Below are 20964 nucleotides of genomic sequence, written 5' to 3'. Positions count from 1 at the left end.
ACAGCCCACACATTCAGAGACACCTGTAGTAGCAGAGGAGGAGGAAAAGCTTGGGTCTGATCTTGTCTCCTTCTAGAGAAGGGGGATGCTCAGAGAGAAGTAGCAGAGGCTGGGGTTGGTTGGGGGGCATGCATCTACTTCTCGTAACTGCCAGGCTGTTTTGGATAAAGAACGGCAAGCATGGGAAACAGGCGGCCTTTGCAGAGCCAGCCCTTCTCCCTGCAGGCTTCGGCGTAGGAGGCTCTGTGCCACCGAGGTGTGCAAGTCGTTGCCACTGATTAGCCCGACGCAGGGAAGAGTGAAATTGGTAGTTTCCAGAATAACAGGGCGAGATGTTTTGCTGCAGGATTGCCCTCTGCATTTAAAAACCGGGGGAGAGGAGGGGACCTCAAACCCAGAGAATGAATATGCCCCCCAGCCTCTTTTTCTGACCCTCAAGGCTTTCCCCAGCAGCACCACGGATGCCCCCTGCTTGGCACCCTCCGGGAGCCTCTCTGCCCAGCTTGAAGTCTGCTTACACCTCCTGCATGGCTAGATGAGAGAAGAGAATGTGTAAAAACTGGCCTGCCGTCGGAGGTGGTTGAATGGCAGCACGACCGGTGGGGTCGCAATGGGTGCCGTGCTGCAGGGAGAGCCACAACAATGCTGTAGCCCCTGGAACATGAGAGGTGGGGTAGGGCATGCCAGATTTTAGCATTGCTGCTGAAATTTGAGAGTCTGCTGCTGCCGCTGCTCAAAGGCAAAGCTGGAATCTCTGCTTGCTTCTGCTCCTGGCCCTGCCCACCAACAGCATGCGGCCCCTGGAATGTTGCCCAGGAGGAAAATGTGGCCCTCTGCCTGAAAGTTTTCACACCCCTGATTTGAAACAGAAACCCAACTCAACTAGGTTGTTCCCCCTTCCTATTTTATATTGCATTATTGCATTTGTAGCTCACCTTTTCCTGTCCGAGGAGCTCAAGGGGGCATGCATTGTTCTCTTCCTCTGCACAACAACCCTGCGAGGCAGGTTAGGCTGAGAGGCAGTGATTGGCCCAAGGTCACTCAGCGTGCTGCATGGCCGAGTGGGGATTTGAACCCTGATCTCTCCCAGGGGCTAGTCTGACGCTCTAACCACTACACCACCATCAGCTCTTGGTTCTCACATCCCGCTGATCTAGCTGTTCTGGTCCCCCAGCAGGGTCTTAACACCCTACGTCCCCCAACACGATTCTGCGGACACCAGGTGAGGCTCCTTTGAGCTCGGAATGCCTTTCCGCTGGGCTGGACATGTCAGCCTTTTTCATTGCCGCCCACTCTCCATCCAAGCGCCATCGGTGAGCAGCCGTCCCCAGAGCAGCCGTCCCGGCAAGCAAGGTGGCTGTCAGAAAAGCAACAGGCAGGCTTGACGGGTGATGAGACGCCAGGCAGAGACCGAGCAGATTCACCTGAGCAACTGATGTCAGGAGAGCAGGAGGGGAGGGGACAGGCTGGGAACAGTGTGCCCCTGCCGGGGATCCTTTTGCAATGGAGAGAGACACACACTCCAGTATTTCATCTCCCCCCCCCCCCCCGGCTTTCTGACGGAGCTGCTGTTTTTGACAGTGCACCGTTCCCCGCAGGATCAGAGGCAGAAAGCGTCCGTCCGCTCAGCCAAGAGCAAACTTAATTCCTCCGGCGGCGGGCAGGGATGTACACAGCTAGCTTTAATTGGATGTGAGGAGGCAGCCGTGGAGGAGAGATGTGGGCCAGACCTTCAGCGTCTGGCGGGGAACTCCCCAATTTGCGAGATTCTGCCTAACGGGGCCGGGCGTCCTCCCACACTCCTTGGCTGGCAGAGGCAGCGCAAATAAAGCTTGGCGCAGCTCTGTGGGGTCTCCCAGATGGATCTCCTTGGATAAAATCCTGTCCTTCCCACAATTTAGAAATAGATATCTGCACTTGGAGGCAGCAGTGCTTCTGAATACCAGTTGCTAGAAACTGCAGGAGGGAAGAAGGCTCTTGCTCTCGGGTCCCGCTTGCTGGCTTCCCGCAACAACAGTCCGGCTGGCCGCTGTGAGCAGAGGATGCTGGACTAGATAGGCCATTGGCCTGATCTAGCAGACCCATGTACAGTAGTACCTCAGGTTACGTACTTAATTCGTTCCGGAGGTCTGTTCTTAACCTGAAACTGTTCTTAACCTGAAGCACCACTTTAGCTAATGGGGCCTCCTGCTGCCGCCGTGCTGCTGCTGCACAATTTCTGTTCTCATGCTGAAGCAAAGTTCTTAACCCAAGGTACTATTTCTGGGTTAGCAGAGTCTGTAACCTGAAGCGTATGTAACCCGAGGTACCACTGTACAGTGGAACCTCAGTTGTTGAACGTAATCCGTTCCAGAAGACCGTTTGACTTCCAAAACACTCGACAACTGAGGCGCAAAGCGCTGTCGGCAATTTCAGTGGTGGAAATTGAGAAACACACCTTAGAAGCCGTTGGACTTCTGAGGCGCGTTCAAAAACGGAAGCAATTACTTCGGGTTTTCGGCATTTGGGATCCGAAACATTCGGCTTCCGAGACGCTCTAAAACAGAGGTCCCACTGTATTTATATCTTGACTTGATAGTTCATTCATGCTGCGATCGGGGGGACTAGCCTGTGGCCCTCCCAAGTGTTGCTGGATTCCTAATGCTATTATTATAACCATGTTGATGTGAATAGGGACCACACTTCCTGACTTGCATTTAAACATGAGTGTGGCCTGTAATGGTGTTCTGGTAGGTAAAGGAGCCGGGATTTCATAGGTTTTGTTTCAGGAATGCAGCCTGCATTTGGCGGCAGCTTGTATTTGAACAGATACAACACGTTTTTAAAAGAATTTGCTCTCTGTCAGCCGCAGTTTCCTATATCGTCAATACTTCACTGAGCTAAACCTTTCTTCTTCTGCATGTCATGTACTAGGATGAAGTTCTTGCAAGGCTTTAAATACACCTGATTTCACACACCCAGCACCAGTGCTAACTTTCAGGTGGTCTTGATTTGTTTACTTGATGCTGGAATTATATTTGTAACCATCCCATCCATTTCACATCCATTGCATGCTTCATACAAAGGGCTGTCCCGTGGAAGGTGGAGCAACCTTGTTATCTGCTGCTCCAGTGGGCAGGATCCGAACCAATGACAATAAAGGAGATTCTGACTAAACCTTCTGATGGCAAGAGCTGTTTGACAGCAGAACAGGTTCCCTCAGAAGGTGGTGGGCTCCCCTTCGTTGGAGGTGCTTCAACAAAGGATGGCTGGCCGTTTCTCAGGGATTTTTAGCTGTTTTTCCTGCTTTGCAGGGGGTTGGACTAGAACAATTCTACGCTTCTATGATTCTGTGATTCCATGACCTCCATCCACTTACAGGCTGCCACCAAACCGAGGGGAGGTTCTGCTCTGTCCTCTTCCTATTTAGCACCAGACTCACAGCTGCCAACGTTTCCCTTTTTTTAAGGGAAATTCCCTTATTCCAAATAAGATTCCTCGCAAGAAAAGGGAAAAGTTGACAGCTATGATCAGGCTGGTGCCAGAAGTGGCCAGGATTGTCTGCGCTTGTTACCTAAGAAAGTGTGCAGAGGCAGAGCAGAAACTAGGCAGCCGTTCGCTGCCATCGGAGGCAGCCGCTGGATACATTCCGGCAGAGGGCATTAAGCCTCTGCAGTAGTCTCTTCTTCAATCCAGCCCCCCCCCCCCCGCCCCCAGCAAAAAGTAGTTGCAAAGGAAGCTGCCTAATCTATACCCGGTCATGCCGTTGAGCTTGCTGTTGTTTACTCCTCCCTGTTGCTTGCTAACAGATCCTTTAAAACCCAGGTTGCCAGAACCCGTGCCGAGCCGCATGATGGGCTGTCGGGCCAAGGAACTGGTGTGCAAAAGGCATTTGAGGCCGGCAGGTGTAGGAGTAGCAGCCAGGGAAGCCGGCAAGCGTGAGTTACGGTGCACTCAACGCTTCCTATAAGAGGCTGTTTCTCAGCAAAACGCCCGACCCTTTGACTGGAGCCGCTCACGGCTTTGGGTCTGCCGGAAATAATGTTCCCAATTAGCTAAGCACCTTTTAGATGCGCCGCACCTCGTTTGATAATCTGGGAGGCATGATGTGTCCTAGGATGCCGATTAAGGAGGTAGTAATCAAATACGGCAATTATCTCATAAGGTCTGCGGTGGGTCCCTTTCACAGTCGCCTTCCTGCAGTATTGCAATAAGATTCACACAAACATGCTCTCTCCTTCCTGTTGAAGGGGCTGCTGGCTTTGTCCTCTGCCCTGAAGGGATCTGGAGAAGGGTGTTTACATGAGAGAAGCCAAAGCAGTTTATCTGTCACCGGTTTCTGCCTGTGCATCTCGGAGCTATAGATCTCTGAAGAGGAAGCCGGGGGGGGGGTGTCTTAAGAGAATTCCACGGCGCTCTTGCGAAACGGATTGCCAGAGTCTTCCCGGTGAAGCCGTGACACTTGCCATCAAGATAGCTTGTGCATGTTTCAGTTGTGGAAATTTACAACCACAATGTGTTGCGGCTTGGTAAAAAGCAACTTAAACTACTGGTTTAAATGGGTGATTATTGTTTTTCTAATTATTATTACTAATTGTTAAGGAGAAGGGCCGTGGCTCAATGGCAGGGCTTCTGCTCTGCGTGGAGAAGGACCCACGTTCAATCCCTGCCATCTCTAGGTAGGACTGGGAGAGAACTATGTCTGAAATCCTAGAGGGCTGTTGCCAGTCAGTGTAGACAGTACTGAACTAGATGGTCTGATCATCTGGCATGGTATAAGACAGCTTCCTGTGTTCCTATGTTTGTTTGCTTGCTTGCTTGTTTATTATTTTATTAAAACATTTCTAGGCTGCCCTTCAACCCTCTGTGTATGCAACAGTGATATGCAATATGCATGAGTAAACTTAAACATGTCGCCAAAATGAAACAGAAAAAATGAGACAATTTTAAACCCATATGAACTAACTGAAGTAACCCTCTTTAAAAACACCTTGGCAGACGTGAGTGTAAAGTCAGTGTTAATTATACACCTTTGGGAAGGCCGTTCCAAATGTTTGGGGCTACCAAAGAGAAGGCTCTTTTCGCTGATGGTGGATAACTAACTGCACTTAGGATAACTAACCTCACTTTAGAGGCTGATATAGGAAGAGGCGATCCTTCAGGTATTTGAGTCCCAAGCCATTTCCCAGAAGCAAACAGGCACCCAGCATAATAGGTGCGGAGTGATATGACTAAATCCTGATGGGGAGGGAGACGATATTACAGATGGGGAACACCTGGTACTGGGGATAATAGCTACATTGATGCACAGGAAACTGAGGCAGTGCTACAGAAACCTGCTAAAGGGCAAGAAACAAGAAGAAGGTAGCAGGGAATGACTCAGTTGTCTCTATACTAATGCACAGAGTATGGGAAACGAGCAAGATAAAGTTGAGCTCTTAGGTTGACAAATACAGTCTAATAGACATTACTGAAACCTGGTGGAATGAGATTCATGACTGGAGTGTAGAAATTGGGGGTATAACCTATTCAAAAGGAATAAATCAAACAAGAAGGGGGAAGGAGTAGCATTATATGTAAAGGATGTGTAAACTTGGGAAGAGATTCATAACTTGGGAGTATGGAAGGCAGATTGAGAGTACATGAGTAAAAACTGTAGGAGAGGGAAACAGCTGTGACCTTCCTGCTATAGACCTCCAAGCGGGATGGAATACTTGAATGCAGATTACCAAATTACTGGAGCAGATTACCAAACATTCAAAAAGGAGAGTTATAGCAGTCATGGGAGACTTCAACTACCCTGGTATCTGTTGGAACTCAAACTCTGCTAAGAATGTAAAGTCCAACAAGCTCCTCCATTGCCTTGCTGACTATTTCATTTCTCAGAAGGCAGAAAGACAAGCTAGAAGTACTGGGAATCTTGGAAGGCGGTGATCATGTCCTCTTGGGTTTCATGCTACAGAGGCAAGGGAAAGCTGGGTGTAGCCAGGCATGCACTCTGCACTTTATGAAGGCTGATTTCAAAAAGCTTAAGGAACTGCTAGGTGAGTTCCCATGGTCAGAAATACTTAAAGAGAAGGGAGTCCAAGATGGATGCGAGTTTCTTAAAGGTGAAATACTAAAGGCACAAATGCTGACAATTCCAACAAGAAAGAAAAGCGGGAGGCTTCTAAAGAAACCAGTGTGGCTGCGTAAGGAGCTTACAGATGAGCTGCGATTTAATAAAGGCATGTATAAGAAATGGAAGAAAGGGGAAATCGTGAAGGAAGAGGATACACAAGTTGCAGGGAGAAGGTCGGGGAGGGGTAAAGCTCAGAATGAGGTCAGGTTTGCAAGAGAGGTTTTAAACAGTAACAGGTTTATTCTGCTATGTTTGAAACAAGAGGAAGAACTAGTGAGTAGTACGTAGGCCCTCTGCATGGGGAGCATTGAGAATTGCTATTGGGTAACAGAGAGAAGGTGGGACTGTTCAACATGTGTGCAGAGGAAGTCAGCTAAGATGATCAAGGGTCTGGAGGCCAAGCCTTATGAGGAACGGTTGAAGGAATTGGGTATGTCTAGCCTGGGTAAGAGGAGACTGAGAGGAGATATGATATCCATGTTCAGGTGTCTAACGGACTGTCACATGCCCCTCTCAACACTACCATTTGTTAACAGCCCTTTTAAAACAAATAACACTTTGAGCAAAACACTTTGGCATGACAGAAGTGCATAAATTTATAGGCGTGGCTTGAAGAATGTGGATAGAGGAGAAAATATTATCCCTCTCACAACACTAGAATTCGTGGACATCCCGTGAAGCTGAATGCTGGAAGATTCAGAACAGGCAAAAGAAAGGACTTCTTCATGTAGCTCATAGCAAATCTGTGGAACTTTCTCCTGCAGGATAGGTCACCAACTTGGATGGCTTTAAAAGAGGATTGGACGAATTCATAGAGGAGAGGGCTATTGATAGCTGCTAGCCATAATGTCTGGACTCTGTCTCCGTGGTCAGAAGCACTCATTCTTCTGAATACCAGTTGCAGGAAGCCACAGGAGCTTTTGTGTTTTAGTCCTGCTCATGGGTTTTCCATAGACCTCAAGCAACAGTGAGAACAGGATGCTAGACTAGACAGACCATTGGCCTGACCCAATAGGCTCTTCTTAGGTTATCAACAGGTGTGCAAAATGCACATTACTTGGCGATGGTTTGGCAATTGATGGCAGTTCCAAAATCCTTCCAACCCCCTTCAGAGGTTTTCATGTGGGTCTGTTTAAATTAGACCTTCCTTCAGAAGCATGAGGCGGGAATCTTATGTTAATCTTTATGGAAAGGTTCCTAAAACTCAGTGGTAGAACATTGGGTAAGTATCAGGTTTCGAGGAGTTGGCTTCCTCCCCCATGGCAGTAAATAAGAAGATCAAACAAAAGGAACATCTTACCAATTAGATTCTTTAATAATCAGTGAGAGAGAAAAGAACACGTCTACCTAGAAATGGTGGTGCTCCCAATTAAGGCTCACTCCCCCCCCCCATTCCTATTAATCTACATCACTCCTACATCTTGTAATCTGAGTTTGTACCCTCTGTGCTTTCTATGCTAACACTTTATGAGCTCTCTGTATCTTTGGGGAAGGGTGTGTGTGTGAATGCTTTCCAGAGACTATGAATCTGTTAACTCTTTCTCTTCTAATGTTTCTTCTGCTAGCTGTTCTCCATCCAGTATTTCCCAGCTTCTGCCTTCTGAACTATGCCCCTCTGCAAACCACTGTTCCAAACCTATACTGTCCTCCTGCTCCTGGAAAGATTCAGGATCAGGAGGAGGGGGTGGCGCCCACCATTCTTCCTCAGTGCAGCCCTTCTCATCACGGTCCCTGACACTAAGGCCCCTGGTTCAGGCCCAGACATCTCCAGCTTAAAAAAGAAAAGAAAAAAGATCAGGTTTGCAGGTAATGGGAAAGATCGCTTCTACTAGACCGTTCAGAGTCATTGCCACGCAAAAGAAGACAATTCTGGCCTCAGGTGGACAAATAGCCTGGCCTGCAAAGGGACAGATGCCTGTCTTCCTAAGAGAATATTTGTCATTTGGAGCTCCTGGCATTCCTGTTAAATCCCTCCAGCCTCTGTTGAAGCCTATCTTGTCACACACCCCTCTCCATTATCATACATATTTCCGTGCCCACACAAACCCCGGGATCCATTTGCGGGTGACTCATTTTTCCTTCAGAGAGTGAGATGAGCTGAGCAGAGAGAGAAATCCAGAGGGGCAAAATACACTTGGAAAGACCAGAGTCCTCTTGAATAGCACTCAACGCTCTGTCGAGGTCACTCTCCACTTGCCATTGTCTCTCCGCTTCTTGTGATTATAGAAAAGCGCAGCGGAGACGAGTACATCTGATTGCTGGCCCAGTGGGGAAGTGAGCGTGGAACATTGCTTGTAGAATCATAGAGTTGTAGAGCTGGAAGGGACCCCCTGAGGGTTATCTTGCTCAGCCCCCTGCAATGCAGGAATTGCTGCTCACAGGTGGCCATCCAACCTCTGCTTTAAGCAGCTCCAACAAAGGGAAGTCCACCACCCTCCAAGAAAGTCTCTTATGCTGCTGAACGGCTCTCGCCATCAGGGAGGTCTTCCTAATGCTTAGATGGAATTTCCTTTATTGTCATTAGAATCTGCTGGTCCAAGCCCTGCTTGCTGGAACTGCAGAATGCTCCATCGTCAATGGGACAGCCCTTCAGATATTTGAAGATTGCTGTCTGTCAGGGACTGGGCAGAGGAGGAATGGTGGAGACCACCTCCCCTTCCTGACCCTTCCAGGGAGGAGGAAGAAGATGACAGTATAGATTTACAACAGGGGTTTAAGGGAGGGCTCAGCTTAGGGGCAGATGAGGGGGAAAGTTGGGAAATCATGGGAGAGCCAGAACAACAACGCCCAGCTGACATGTTGTCATTAGAAAGCATTCCAGACCCTCCCTCTCCCAGAACCTGACAAGCTTTAGAAGTAGGAGAGCAAAGAGCTCAAAGACAGAGGGCACGTAGCAGTACCCGTAGAGTTGGCGATGAGAATGACGAATGAGGAAGTGGGAGAGAAGGAGGGTGGAGATTCACTTGGGACAACACCATTATCCAAGAGGCTGGGTTCTATATCCTCTCTTTTTAAAGACTGAAATAAAAAAGGATGGTAAGAAACTTTCCCTTGTCTTTATACTTTCCTGGGCAACCAGCCGGGAACCGCTGACAGCATCCTGACACTATCATATGGCTTGGCGTTTCTCAAACTTACTCAACTTTAATAATAACTTTAATAATAACTCTACCCTTTTCTAATAGGGCCGTCTCCCCCCGTGGCACCTGGCTCTATGCGGATGAGGGTATATGGATCATTTCTGTTGGATTTTTATATGTAATAAAATATATGTATCAAAGCCCCCCATCCTCATCACAGGTACATTTACACCAACTGATCAATCGTGATCTAGTGGTTGATTGCGGGGTGCCCCTGGTCGATGCTGGCCAATCTTTGGAACCCCTGAGAATTGTTACCCCCCCCCCAAAAAAAAAAAGCTCAACAGCTTTGGCTTCCTAAAAAAAGCTCAACAACATTGTTAATGGGTAGATTACTGCCAGTTTTTTGTACTGTGAGTAGATTGCAGTCTCTTTGGAGTTGGTCGTGCCTGCAGAATGGTTCTTATCAATCCATGCAAATTATTGCTAGATAGATAATTGCATTTCTATTTCACCTTTTTCTCCAAAGAGCTGAAGGCACACATGGTTCTTCCCCCTCCTCATTTAATCCCCACAACAACCCTGTGAGGTAGGTTAGGCTGAGAGAGGCAGTGACTGGTCCAAGGTCACCCAGTGGTCGTCATATGGCCAAGCGGGGATTTGAACATGGTTCTCCCAGGTCCTCATTTAATCCACATAACAACCCTGTGAGGTTCAGAGGCAATGACTGCTGCCAGCAGCTTCAACAGTTCCATCAGAAATTTCCCACATGCCTTTCCTGCCTCCTCTTTTGCCACCGTAAGGACCAGTTGTATACTCTCTTTTTTTAAAAAAGCCTGGCATGTGTTAGATTTTGTTCCCATTCATCCATGCACACCTGCTTAAGCTTCACAGCTGCAGCATACCTGGGAATCTTGGCTTCCTTGTTCAGTTTCTGTTAATTGGTTCTCGTGGGAAACTTGCAGATTCTGGCTAACACAATTAACTCAAGCTGGTGTCAATTTACTCTTGGCAGAAAGCCCAGGTCTGCTTGACCTAGAAACTACTCACTCTGATTGGTTAACGACCAGCACTCAACTCTGTTATCAAGGGATTGCTAGCTCAGTTTGAGTTGAGGTGTGTTAGGAGTTAGAAGTGCTGTGTATGGTTTTGAGAGAGAGAAAGAGAGGATTTATTTTGCTTTTATTTGTATGCAGAAACTCTGCTGGTTTTATTTTTCCTTTTAATAAATCCTGTAAATAGTTATTCTGAGTCTAGCTGACTAGTCATTACCACCTCAACTAGCTTCTTCGCTGTGCAGGAAAACTCTGCTACGTTTGGGCTAAAGCCAGTAGGGCTATGCCTGACACTTCAAAGTTCCATGATTCCTGTGCAGCATCTGCTTTTCCTGAAATGCTACAAGGTTCTGGTGCACCACTGATCCTTAATATGGCTGTGGGAGGCAGGGAGGGAAGAAGGTGCATTGTTTTCCATTCTGCGCCGCATTTGTCACGTGCAATGCTGTTTCTATTCTGCCGCAGTTCGCCTTCTCCCCCAAAGCTACAGTATCCATCTTGCTACCGACTCTGGCGAAATTATGTAACCTACGTGATTAATTTCATCAATCATATTGTCTTATTCCAGGTCTTCAGTAGGCACCAAAAGACATTGCCTATGTAAGATTTAAAGGGGGGGGGGAGTTAAGTGTAGGGGCCTCCACAAAAAAGGCCTGACTCCTACATCATATAGAATGGACCTCCTGAGAAGATGGCGTCTATGGGAGGCCCTCTCCTGCAGAGCTCTGCGATCGATGGGGTATATAAGGGGTGAGATGCCTTTTCAGATAGCCTGGTCCCAGTAGGACTCTATACACCAAAGCCAGCACCTTCTGGTAGCTAATTGGCAGCATCTGTGGAGTAGGAGGTGTTGAGATCTGCCAGGATACCTCAGCAAAACCTCCATGAAAAAAAGCAGTATATCTGAACATCAGTTGCCAAGCTGGGAAAGAGCCATCCCCCTCTGGGGTCTACTCATGTAGTAGCTGGAGGCATTTGGGTCTGGACTGCAGAAAATAAGATACTGGATTAGCCAAAGGGCATTTTCATGTGCTCTAGCAGGCTCAGGCACATCTCATTCCTGGCAGAAGGCAGCTTGCTCCTTCCTTCCGTCTCCCACCATTCCTTAAGGCAGTTTTCCCAGCAGAGCAGGAAGCCAGCGCCCTCTTTTATTACATTCCTGTATGTTTTGTTTTTCTCTCCCCCAGCTCACCTTACAGAGCACAAAGTCCCGTGTGGCCTTCTTCGAGGAGCTCTAGTAAGCGAGCCGGTTCTTTGCTCCTGAGCCAGCGCCTGACTGATGCAGACCCTCCGTTTGAGGACTCAGCCATAGCCGGCCACGATTCCCTCCTTCCCGGCTGCCCCCTGAACTGTGACCCCCTCTTCACGCGTTTTCGAAGAGTTTGACGTGACGCTCCCCTGCTTCGTACTTTGTAGTTTTTTTGGTTTTTAATAATCTTTGTATAACACACGACTGTGATATACCATTTAGCTTCTTCTTCCTTTTTTTTAAAAAAAGTGTTTGTATTGATTGTGACTTGTATTAACGTGCTCCCAAGACAGGGTAGGTGCGGCACCAGCATGAGACCCCTTTTTGCTTCCCACCTCTCTGTAGGGACACGACGCCGCTCCCTCCTGCGGACGAGAAAGGCGGCTCTTTCCTGAAGCTCCCATCAAGGAGCCTTTACCATCTAGCATGCTTTGTCTGCTAGCGCAAGACCCTATGTGCTCGTGGGTGGCAGAGTTTAAAGCTTGCATGACAAAGGGATCCGGTGCAACAGTTGCACGGGAGTAAACTTGTTGGGGAACAGCCGATCCTGGCGCAACAGCCGGTTCTTGTTGCGCGATCCGTTGTGCGGCCATTGTGGGTGCTGCATATTCGTTCCCCCTTGCGCAACAAGTGACCTCAACTTGTCTCCCTACATTCTGAACCAAATGGAAGGATAATCAGGGAGCCTCTCTTAGACGTCATGCTCTCTCCTTCCTTCTGAACCAAGCTGGCAGAGAGTAGTTGGGTGGGCTCTGAAGGAAGCTGCCTTCCACTGGGTCCACTTAGCTCAGTAGTGTCCACACCAATTGGCAGCGTCTCTCCAGGAATTGGGGCAGGGGGTCTCTCCCAGCAAAAGCAGATGCTCCAAAAACTGAACTACAATCCTTCCCCCATGCCATGTTGACCCAGGGTTTTGTATTTTGTTTTTGCACTTTGTTTCAAGGTATATCGTTTTAATCACGGGATTCGGGTTGGGGGTTTTTGTGCAAAAATTTGCTTCTCATAAGAACTGCGATAGTGTCAGAAACGGGGAGGGAGAAGTATGTGGAATTTGGGGGCCCAGAAGCCCCAACCCAAGGTGCTGTGGAAGATGCAGGACTTTTAGATGCAGAACAACAGGGCCCCTCCGCCATTTGACCCCTGCGAGATGTCCTGCCCCCAACCCATGCTAATCCACTGTGAGATTTCGAATTCTTAACTGACAGGGCAGGCGCCTCTTTGTAAAGACTCCTTTTTTGCTTTTTAAAGTTAAATTGAGTACTAGACTGCAGTGGCTTCATGCCTGAGAAAATACGTGTAGCTTTGCAAAAAAACACCCAGCATTCACTCCTGTGGGATGACAGTCAGGGAGCAACATGCATACACTAAACTACTCTCCCTCTCACTCACACACAAATCCTTTTCCTTCTCAGCTTCTTGCATGCTGATCTTCGGTCCTTTAAAAAAGAAACTCGCAACTCTTTGTGTACTGCAATACCTCAGTGAGAGACGATCTCTCTCGCTCAAAAGCCTCAGATGAATTTTCTAGCTTCCAAGCCTTTGCACTGCCCCCTGGTCCCGTTGATCTCCTTTTTGTGCTGCTATCAAGGGATGCAATGACTAAAGGGGCCTGCCATTTTAAAGGTGGAGTGTCTATCGCTTTCAAAGTGGTGCTGTTCCCAAAATAAACATAAAGCCCCAGCCGCGTTAGTTTCCCACTTCCAACATGGCCACCACGCCTGCAGGCTCACCTTGTCTCGCCTTTCCTTGTTTTCTGATGGATGGATTCGTACAAGTTCGAAAACAGGAGGAGTAGAGGGACCAGGGGGAGGCTGAGCTTATAAGCAAAGGGTTGTTTCTGGGTTACTAGTAGCAGCACAGTGAGAAAGGCCCAGTCAGTCTTAACCTGGCCATCTTGTTTGAAAGATGCCAGATTAAAGGTGCATTGGGTGATGTCCTGTTCAGGATCCGCAAAACACCAACTGATTCTGCCTTGCATCACACAAAATCGGATGTAAACAGCTGGAGTTCCTGGACAGCTGAAAAGAGAGGCTCTTGCTTTGCCAGGCGAGTAAGAGAAATAAAAGACCTGATGAAAGTTTAGGACTAGACAAATTCTTGGAGGCTATGTCTCTCACTGGCCACTATCTATGATGGCTGGGTTCCACCTCCACTGTCGGAGGCCGTATGCTTCTGAATGCCAGTAACTGGGAATCAGTTGCTGTTGTGCTCAGATCCTGCTTGTGGGCTTCCCATTGGAGCATCTGGTTGGCCACTGTGAGAACAGGATGCTGGACTAGGTGGGCCATTGGCCTGATCCAACAGCCAGGCTTTCTCTGTCTTTTGCCGGTAATGGCAAACCATGTTTTGGCTTAGATTGTCAAAGCCATTTTAAAGTCACTTTTTAGCTTTTTAAAGAGCAAACTCATGTGTTTTTTGAAATGCTGGTGTGCATCCTCACTTCACGTGGGCAGAGGCCCAAATCGTTTTACTGTGCATTTATCTGAATCCTTGAAAGAGCCACGGCACTTGCAGTACAATAGGGCTTTGTTTCCTTAGACCAGCGGTTCTCAACCTGTGGGTCGCCAGATGTTGTTGGACTACAACTCCCATCATCCCTGAGCTCTGGCCTTGCTAGCTAGGGGTGATGGGAGTTGTAGTTCAACAACATCTGGGGACCTACAATTTGAGAAAGACTGCCTTAGACGGTTGCCTTGGGTGTTACTCCAGCAGTGTTCATCCATTAGGAACTGGGCCAGATCTGCAGAGCTCTCTGGTTCCCACTGTTGCCAGAGTCCTCCTGATCCACCCTCCACTATCAATAGAGGGCTGCCATTGTCTTCTAGCCACGATGGCTTTGCTCTGGGGGCAGTAATGCTTCTGAATCCCACTTGCTGAAAGCCACAGGAGGAGAGACTGATCCTGCACTCAGATTCTGCTTTCTGAGTTTCCCAGGGGCATCCAGTTGACCCCCAAGAGAACAGGATGCTGGGCTAGATGGGCCACTGGCCTGATCCAGTAGGGCTCTTCTTGACTTCACTGCTCAAAAGACCGCGTCCCAGACTTAAGGATATGGCCTGTGCCCACCCTGCATCGGTGGCACAGCATTTTAAGCTGGGTCTTCTCTGCATCGCATATCCGTAAACATTTTTTGGAAGCGGGCAAGTCAGGCCCTAGAACCAGGCCTGGGTTTGGTGGCCTTAACCACACGTGAGTCAAAGTTGCATTTCCTGCACTGGCTATCCAGGGGTTGCCAACTTTTTAAGGCATGTGGGTATCTTTGGATTTTGGAGTGGGTGGTGTGGGTGCCACTCCCTCTGGTTAGTTCTCTCGTTCACCCAAGCGTTGCCCAACCTCTCTCGTTGCATTTGCCTCCTGTACTGCAAATTGGGCAACCGTGGAGTAAAAAGCAAGGAGGGTGTGTGAGATGGTGGAGACAGATTTGCTGCCTGAAATACGAAACAGCATCTGACCCTCAGCATGGTCTCTGTCTGGAGGTAGGTAATGGGAACCTGTAGCCTTCCAGATGTTGTTGAAGTCATCATCCCTGGCCATTAGATCATGGTGGCTTCTGGGAATTAGAGGTCAACAACAACTGGAGGGCCGGGCATTCCTTGCCCTTAAATTAAGGTGTGAGAGCCCAGCCTTCAGACACATTTGATCCCTAGGGCCTCTGTCACTGGATCCCAGGCATGCATCTAGCCCAGATGTTCAACCCAGAGTTTGGTGCAACAACCTTTCCCCCAGCCCTGACTTGTTTTTGCAGATGGGAGTGTTTCTCTCTTGATACTATTATTTTTTACAAAAAAGAAGTTTGTACTGAATATTGAAAATGTATATCTGAAATTCAGATATCTGATGCATCCCCCCCCCCAAATTGTGTTGTTTCCTTAAGGGGGGTCTTGGTATGGACAGACCCTATTTTCTATTCCCATGGATTGTTATATACTCTGCAGAATTGATTTGTTTCTCATTTTGGGTTTTAATAAAAGTTCCAAGTACTTGGAGAGATCCGCCGTGGGCGGCAGTTCTTGTCGTTTGTTCTCAAACATGGGCTTCAAGCGTGCAGGATCTGCTTTGATTCCCATCCCCTGAACCTGGATGACCATCAGCCAGAAGTGAGTGCAAAACAAGAGCTTAGAAACAGTGGTGGACATACTTGGAAAAGGACTATCTCTGGGTGCATCTCAGGCCAGGAATTTACCTGAGTATCTGAAAGACCTCCTCCTTCCCTACAGACCCTCTTGGGCTCCGAGATCAACAGGGGAGGGCCCTCCTTTCTTGTTCCTCTGTCCTCAGAGGCTCAGCGGCAGTGGGGGGATGTGGTGGCCTGGGAAAGGACCTTCTCTGTGGTGGCCCCTAAGTTGTGGAACTCCCTTCTCACAGAGCTGTGCCTGGTACCTTATACAGCTTCTGGCGAATGCTGAAGACCCACCTCTTCGCCCTGTCCCTTGACACTTGAGGTGTACATTTTAAGGACCCTCCTTATTTTGTGATTGTAAGTTGTTTTAAAGTTGTCTCTAATATTGTCGTATAACCTGTCCTGAAGGGTGAGATGATGATACCTTCCAATTCCTTTCTCACAAAAATCTATTTTTGGTTATCCCCCAACATACACACCTTTCTTCACTTTAGCACCCTTAATTGGGGGAGGGTCTGGGGAGGGGAGGCCTAGCTATAAGCTGAACAATTGGAAGTCAGAAATTCAGCTTTTAAAATACAGGTTTTTTAAATTTAAGTTTTGATTGCTAAATGGATAAACATTAATGCAAGACGCAACTTCTGTGATGGAGTCCTGCAACCATCACAATCAGAATTCATAAAAGTGGGAGATAGGCACCCAAATCACCATCATCTAGGGTTGGAGCCCATATTAGCCCTACTCAAGAGTAAACCCATTGAAATCAATGGGCATCTGCTTGTGGGCTTCCCATTGGGGCACCTGGTTGGCCACTGTGAGAACAGGATGCTGGACTAGATGGGCCATTGGCCTGATCCAGCAGCTTCTTATGTTCTTATAGGTTAGTAAAAAGATGGGGAATTATTGCATGTGAGCCTCCACAACCTGCAACATGGGATCACCTTTTAATGTTTTTCTTTTTAAAGCTTGTATAACCACATTCCTATGCCCCTCTCTCCACCTTCACTAATCTAGTGCCCTCTAGATGCCTACCAATATTCAAAAAACAACAATTAATAAATGGCAGCAAATTCTGTATTAAAGCATTAAAGAATGTAGAACACAATGCATACGGATTCAAATACATTCTGTTCCAGCGTAGAACAATAGCAGAATCATCTTCTCAAGTTGCATTCCAGGAACAATGATTATCCACAAAGGGTGAGAAAAGAACTCGTCTTTGTGAGTTTTAAGGACTGCGGTGACATAGAAGGGCTGCTTCAGTGTTAATAAAATAGGTGACTTACAAAGCCATGTCGCAGGTGTAATTCTCCCTCGAAATATCAAAGATCCATTATCTAGCCTGGAACTTAAATGCATATCAAATGGTGCATTGGGATTTCACTCTGCAGCAGAAACTAATGCAGTGGCACAGCTAGAGTCTTCAATAGTGTCTGAATAAAGTTCTCATGCCCTGGAGAGGAAAGTTTGCAACATTTGGGACCTTTTAGTTTAGAGAAAAGTTGAGTAAGAGGTCACACGATAGGACTGTGTAATATTATGCATATGGAGAGGGTAGAGAGAGCAAAGTTTTTCTCCCTTTCTCCACTAGAATTCATGGATATCCAGTGAAGCTGAAGATTCAGAACAGACAAAATGAAGTCTTTCTTCACACAGTGCATAGCTGAGCCATGATTTTCAGGTTTTCAGAAAACCGTAGCTCAACTATGCACTGTCTGAAGAAAGTCTTCCTTTCGTGTGTTCTGAATCTTCAGCTTCACCAGTGTCAAAGCAATGATTCTTCAATATCCACTGGACTGGTCATGTTGTTCGGATGCCTGATCATTGTCTTCCAAAGCAACTACTCTATCCCCAACTCAAGAATAGAAAGCGGAATACCGGTGGACAACAAAAGAGGTTTAAAGATGCTCTCAAGGCAAATCTTAAAAAATTAACATGAGCACTGATAGCTGGGAAACACTAGCCTGCAAGTGCTCCAATTGGAGACAGCCTTTACCAAAGATGTGATGGACTTTGAAGAAGCACAAACTCACGGCAAAAAGGAGAAACGTGCTAAGAGGAAGGCAACGTTTGGCAAACCCACTCCAACTCCTGCTGGAAACCTATGTTCCCACTGAGGGAGGATGTGAGGATCCAGAATTGGCCTCTGTAGTCCCTTACGGACTCACTCTTAAGACCGTGTTCATGGAAGACAATCTTACTCGGCTATGAGAAGTTGAGCTACAGAAGAGGCAGTGATGGCCACTGTAGCGATCACACAGGGTCCCCGGACATTTGACGGTCTACTGATCCCTGTGCCACCACTGTGAATGCTTCCCTGCTGCCACCAACCTGTTTCTCTCGGGTACAGACGGAGTCCAGACAGTTGTTAACATTAAACCAAATAAACAAGTTTATTTTATTTTCCTTAACAAGTTTATGGTTTCAGATAATTTTTCTTGTCAGTTTCTTAATCTTAGTTTCTCTACTGACCTATACCTTCCTATTACCTACTAACTGATTATCCCAACTGTCTATCTGACTCCTCCTAACAGATTCTCTCACCCGCTCACATCAAACTATCCCAACCCACAGACGTATCCTCACTCTCCCTTCTCCAAGACTGACTTCTTAACAACACTAACTCTAACTCCTCCCCTTGGGTTCCCATTTGCCAATCACTTCACACTCATTTAACCCTTCCCTTATGACCCAGCATGATGTCACCTAGGAGGGCAAACGCCACAGCCACTGGCATGGATGGCTTTAAAAAGAGAATGGGACCTATTCACAGAAGATAAGGCTATCATGGCTAAACCACAGGAGGGCAGAGTGCTCTTGTGCTTGGTCCCTGCTTGGGGGTATCCCACAGGCATCTGGTTGGCCAGGGTGAGAGCAGGATGATGAGTAGGATGATGAGTAGAATGGGCCATTGGTCTGGTCCAACAGGCTCTTATTATGCTCTCATAGGTGGGGGACCTTAGGCCTAGGAGTCAAATGTGCCCATGAACTTGTGCCAATGCCTCTTGCTTTCCTGGGTTAGAATAAAATAATAATAATAATAATAATAATAATAATAATAATAATAATAATAATAATTATTATTATTATTATTATTATTATTATTATTATTATTTATACCCTGCCCTCCCCAGCCAAGGCCGGGCTCAGGGCGGCTAACAAGCAATAATACAGTGGTGCCCCGCAAGACGAATGCCTCGCAAGACGAAAAACTCGCTAGACGAAAGGGTTTTTCGGTTTTTGCGTTGCTTCACTAGACGAAATTCCCTATGGGCTTGCTTCGCAAGACGAAAACGTCTTGCGCTTTTTTCTTAAAGCCGCTTGAAGAGGCGCAGTTGCGACGGACCGTGCTTCGCAAGACGAAAAACATCGCAAGACGAAAAGACTCGCGGAACGAATTATTTTCGTCTTGCGAGGCACCACTGTAAAAACAAGTTGAATGAATACAACCTAAAAACAAGATTAAAATACAACAATTAAAATATTGAAACATTAAAATATTAAAATGCAGCCTCATCACAGGAGAAGAAAGGAAAAAGAAAAAAGAAAGAGGGGGAGGGAATCAAATTGGCTCCAAGCCAAAGGCCAGGCAGAACAACTCTGTCTTACAGGCCCTGCGCAAAGAAATCAGATCCTGCAGGGCCCTGGTCTCATGAGGCAGAGCGTTCCACCAGGCTGGAGCCAGAGTTGAAAAGGCCCTGGCTCTGGCTGAAGCTAATCTAACTTCCTTAGGGCCCGGGACCTCTAGGGCAGTGTTTCCCAACCTTTTTTGGGCAAAGGCACACTTGTTTCATGAAAAAAATCTCGAGGCACACCACCATTACAGCCCCGTGACGTCAGCGCGCAGCGTCACGCCGGGAGGGACATGAATTGCTAGCAAATTACATAATCACCTCCTTGAGGGCTGGCTCATCTTCTCCGAAGGCAGAACCCCATTAATTAACAGCACAGACTCACACCATAGCCAAGACGAGGGGGGAAAACCTCAGTCATGCACAGTCATGCACATGTGGGGGCTAAATGAGGACGAAGACCGGGCAGAGAGCAGGGTTCAAATCACCCCACCTGGCCAGGACAATCCCTGGGTGCTCCCTTGGGCCACTCGCCTGACCCACCTCGCAGGGCTGTTGTTGCGAGGATAACACGGGGAGAACCACGCGCGCCCCCGGGAGCTCCTTGGAGGAGAAAGCGGGCGATGAATGCAATGCATGAAATATATGAGAGGCGACCAGGTTTTGCAGGTGAGGGGCCCCCGCCAGCCTCCGCTTCCAACACCCGGCGCAACTCCGCTTCCAACACCCGGCTCGGCTCGGGGAGCAGCGCTGCTCCCCCCCCGGCTCCCCTTCACCCTCCCAGCTCTCTCTGCCGCCCACTGGGGACCCCCCTCACCTGCCAAGTCCGGAGCGGCGGTGGAAGTTGCATGCATGCATGCAGGGCGCCGCGTTGCCATTGCATTGCACTGCACTGCACTCCATGCAACGCCTGCACACATGCATTGCCTTGAAAGCCCGCCAAGGGGTCTCCCCGCGGTCCAATGCGTCCCCTCCGGCGCGGATGCAGCATTGCAAAAATAACACACACCCCGACGCAGCCCTACCTGGGGGGCAGCCTCCGCCACCGCCGCTCCGCCTCCGTGGGGATCCCCGGGCTCCATCCTGCCGCCCGATCTCCGCGGAGGCACAGGCAGGCTGCGCGGGGTCTGCGCGGAAGAGCCCCTGCCCGCCCGGCCGCCGCTGCGCTCATTCCATGGCCGGGAGAAGAGCGCTTCAAACAAAACGCCCGGCCCGCCAGGCCACGCTGGGAAACGTAGTTCACGCACCCCGCGTGGGCATGGAGCCCAAGGGCGAGGGGACTACGGATCCCGGCAGCCCCCACGCCAGGGACGGAGGGGGAGAGGCCGGGTGCAGGGATGGAGGGACGGGTGGGCGAGCGAGTGAGTGAGTGGCAGCCGCCAAGCCTTGGCCGAGAGCCAGGAAGGGCCTCCCCGGAGGAGGAGGGAGGCGTAGAGCGGGAGGGAGGGAGGGAACCCCAGGGGTCATCTAGTGACGGCGCCCCAATCGAAAATTTGACTTAAAAAAAAAATCTTTCGAATTTTTTAATTTTTCCCGCGGCACACCAGGCAACATCTCGCGGCACACTAGTGTGCCGCGGAACAGTGGTTGGGAAACACTGCTCTAGGGTGTTGCTATTTATGGACCTTGAGGCTCTCCGTGGGGCATACCGGGAGAGGCGGTCCCGTAGGTACGAGAGTGATAGAGAGGGTGTCTGTAAGTCGGTGTCAAAGCAAGCCTATTCTACAAAGGTGATGTCTCCCTTCAATGCTGCTCCCTCTTCGGCCTCTACTGCCACACAGCCCTCGC

At 48.6% G+C, this 20964-nt stretch overlaps 1 protein-coding gene and 1 long non-coding RNA gene across 9 annotated transcripts in view; both read left to right on the top strand.

Annotated features, from left to right (window-relative positions):
• Positions 1 to 15470, top strand: part of NF2 (NF2, moesin-ezrin-radixin like (MERLIN) tumor suppressor) — a 96113-nt gene extending 80643 nt beyond the window's left edge. For 4 of the 8 annotated variants that reach the window (XM_083478672.1, XM_083478674.1, XM_083478671.1 and 1 more), the window contains one exon: positions 11423 to 15470. In XM_083478672.1, the coding sequence (XP_083334798.1) occupies positions 11423 to 11473 (51 nt within the window). In that variant the 3' untranslated portion in view covers positions 11474 to 15470. The remainder of the gene's footprint in view (positions 1 to 11422) is intronic. The other 4 variants (XR_014519838.1, XR_014519839.1, XR_014519840.1 and 1 more) reach the window with 2 other exon arrangements.
• LOC310695041 lies at positions 887 to 8476 on the top strand. Its single transcript, XR_014519886.1, has 2 exons — positions 887 to 2102; positions 2331 to 8476. It is a non-coding gene; the product is annotated as an uncharacterized lncRNA (long non-coding RNA).
• Positions 15471 to 20964: the final 5494 nt, after the last annotated feature.

This window comes from Podarcis liolepis (assembly GCF_965112155.1).
Source record: "Podarcis liolepis genome assembly, chromosome: 15".
In the NCBI taxonomy this organism is placed as follows: domain Eukaryota; kingdom Metazoa; phylum Chordata; class Lepidosauria; order Squamata; family Lacertidae; genus Podarcis; species Podarcis liolepis.
This window is presented reverse-complemented; position numbering and strand designations above follow the sequence as displayed.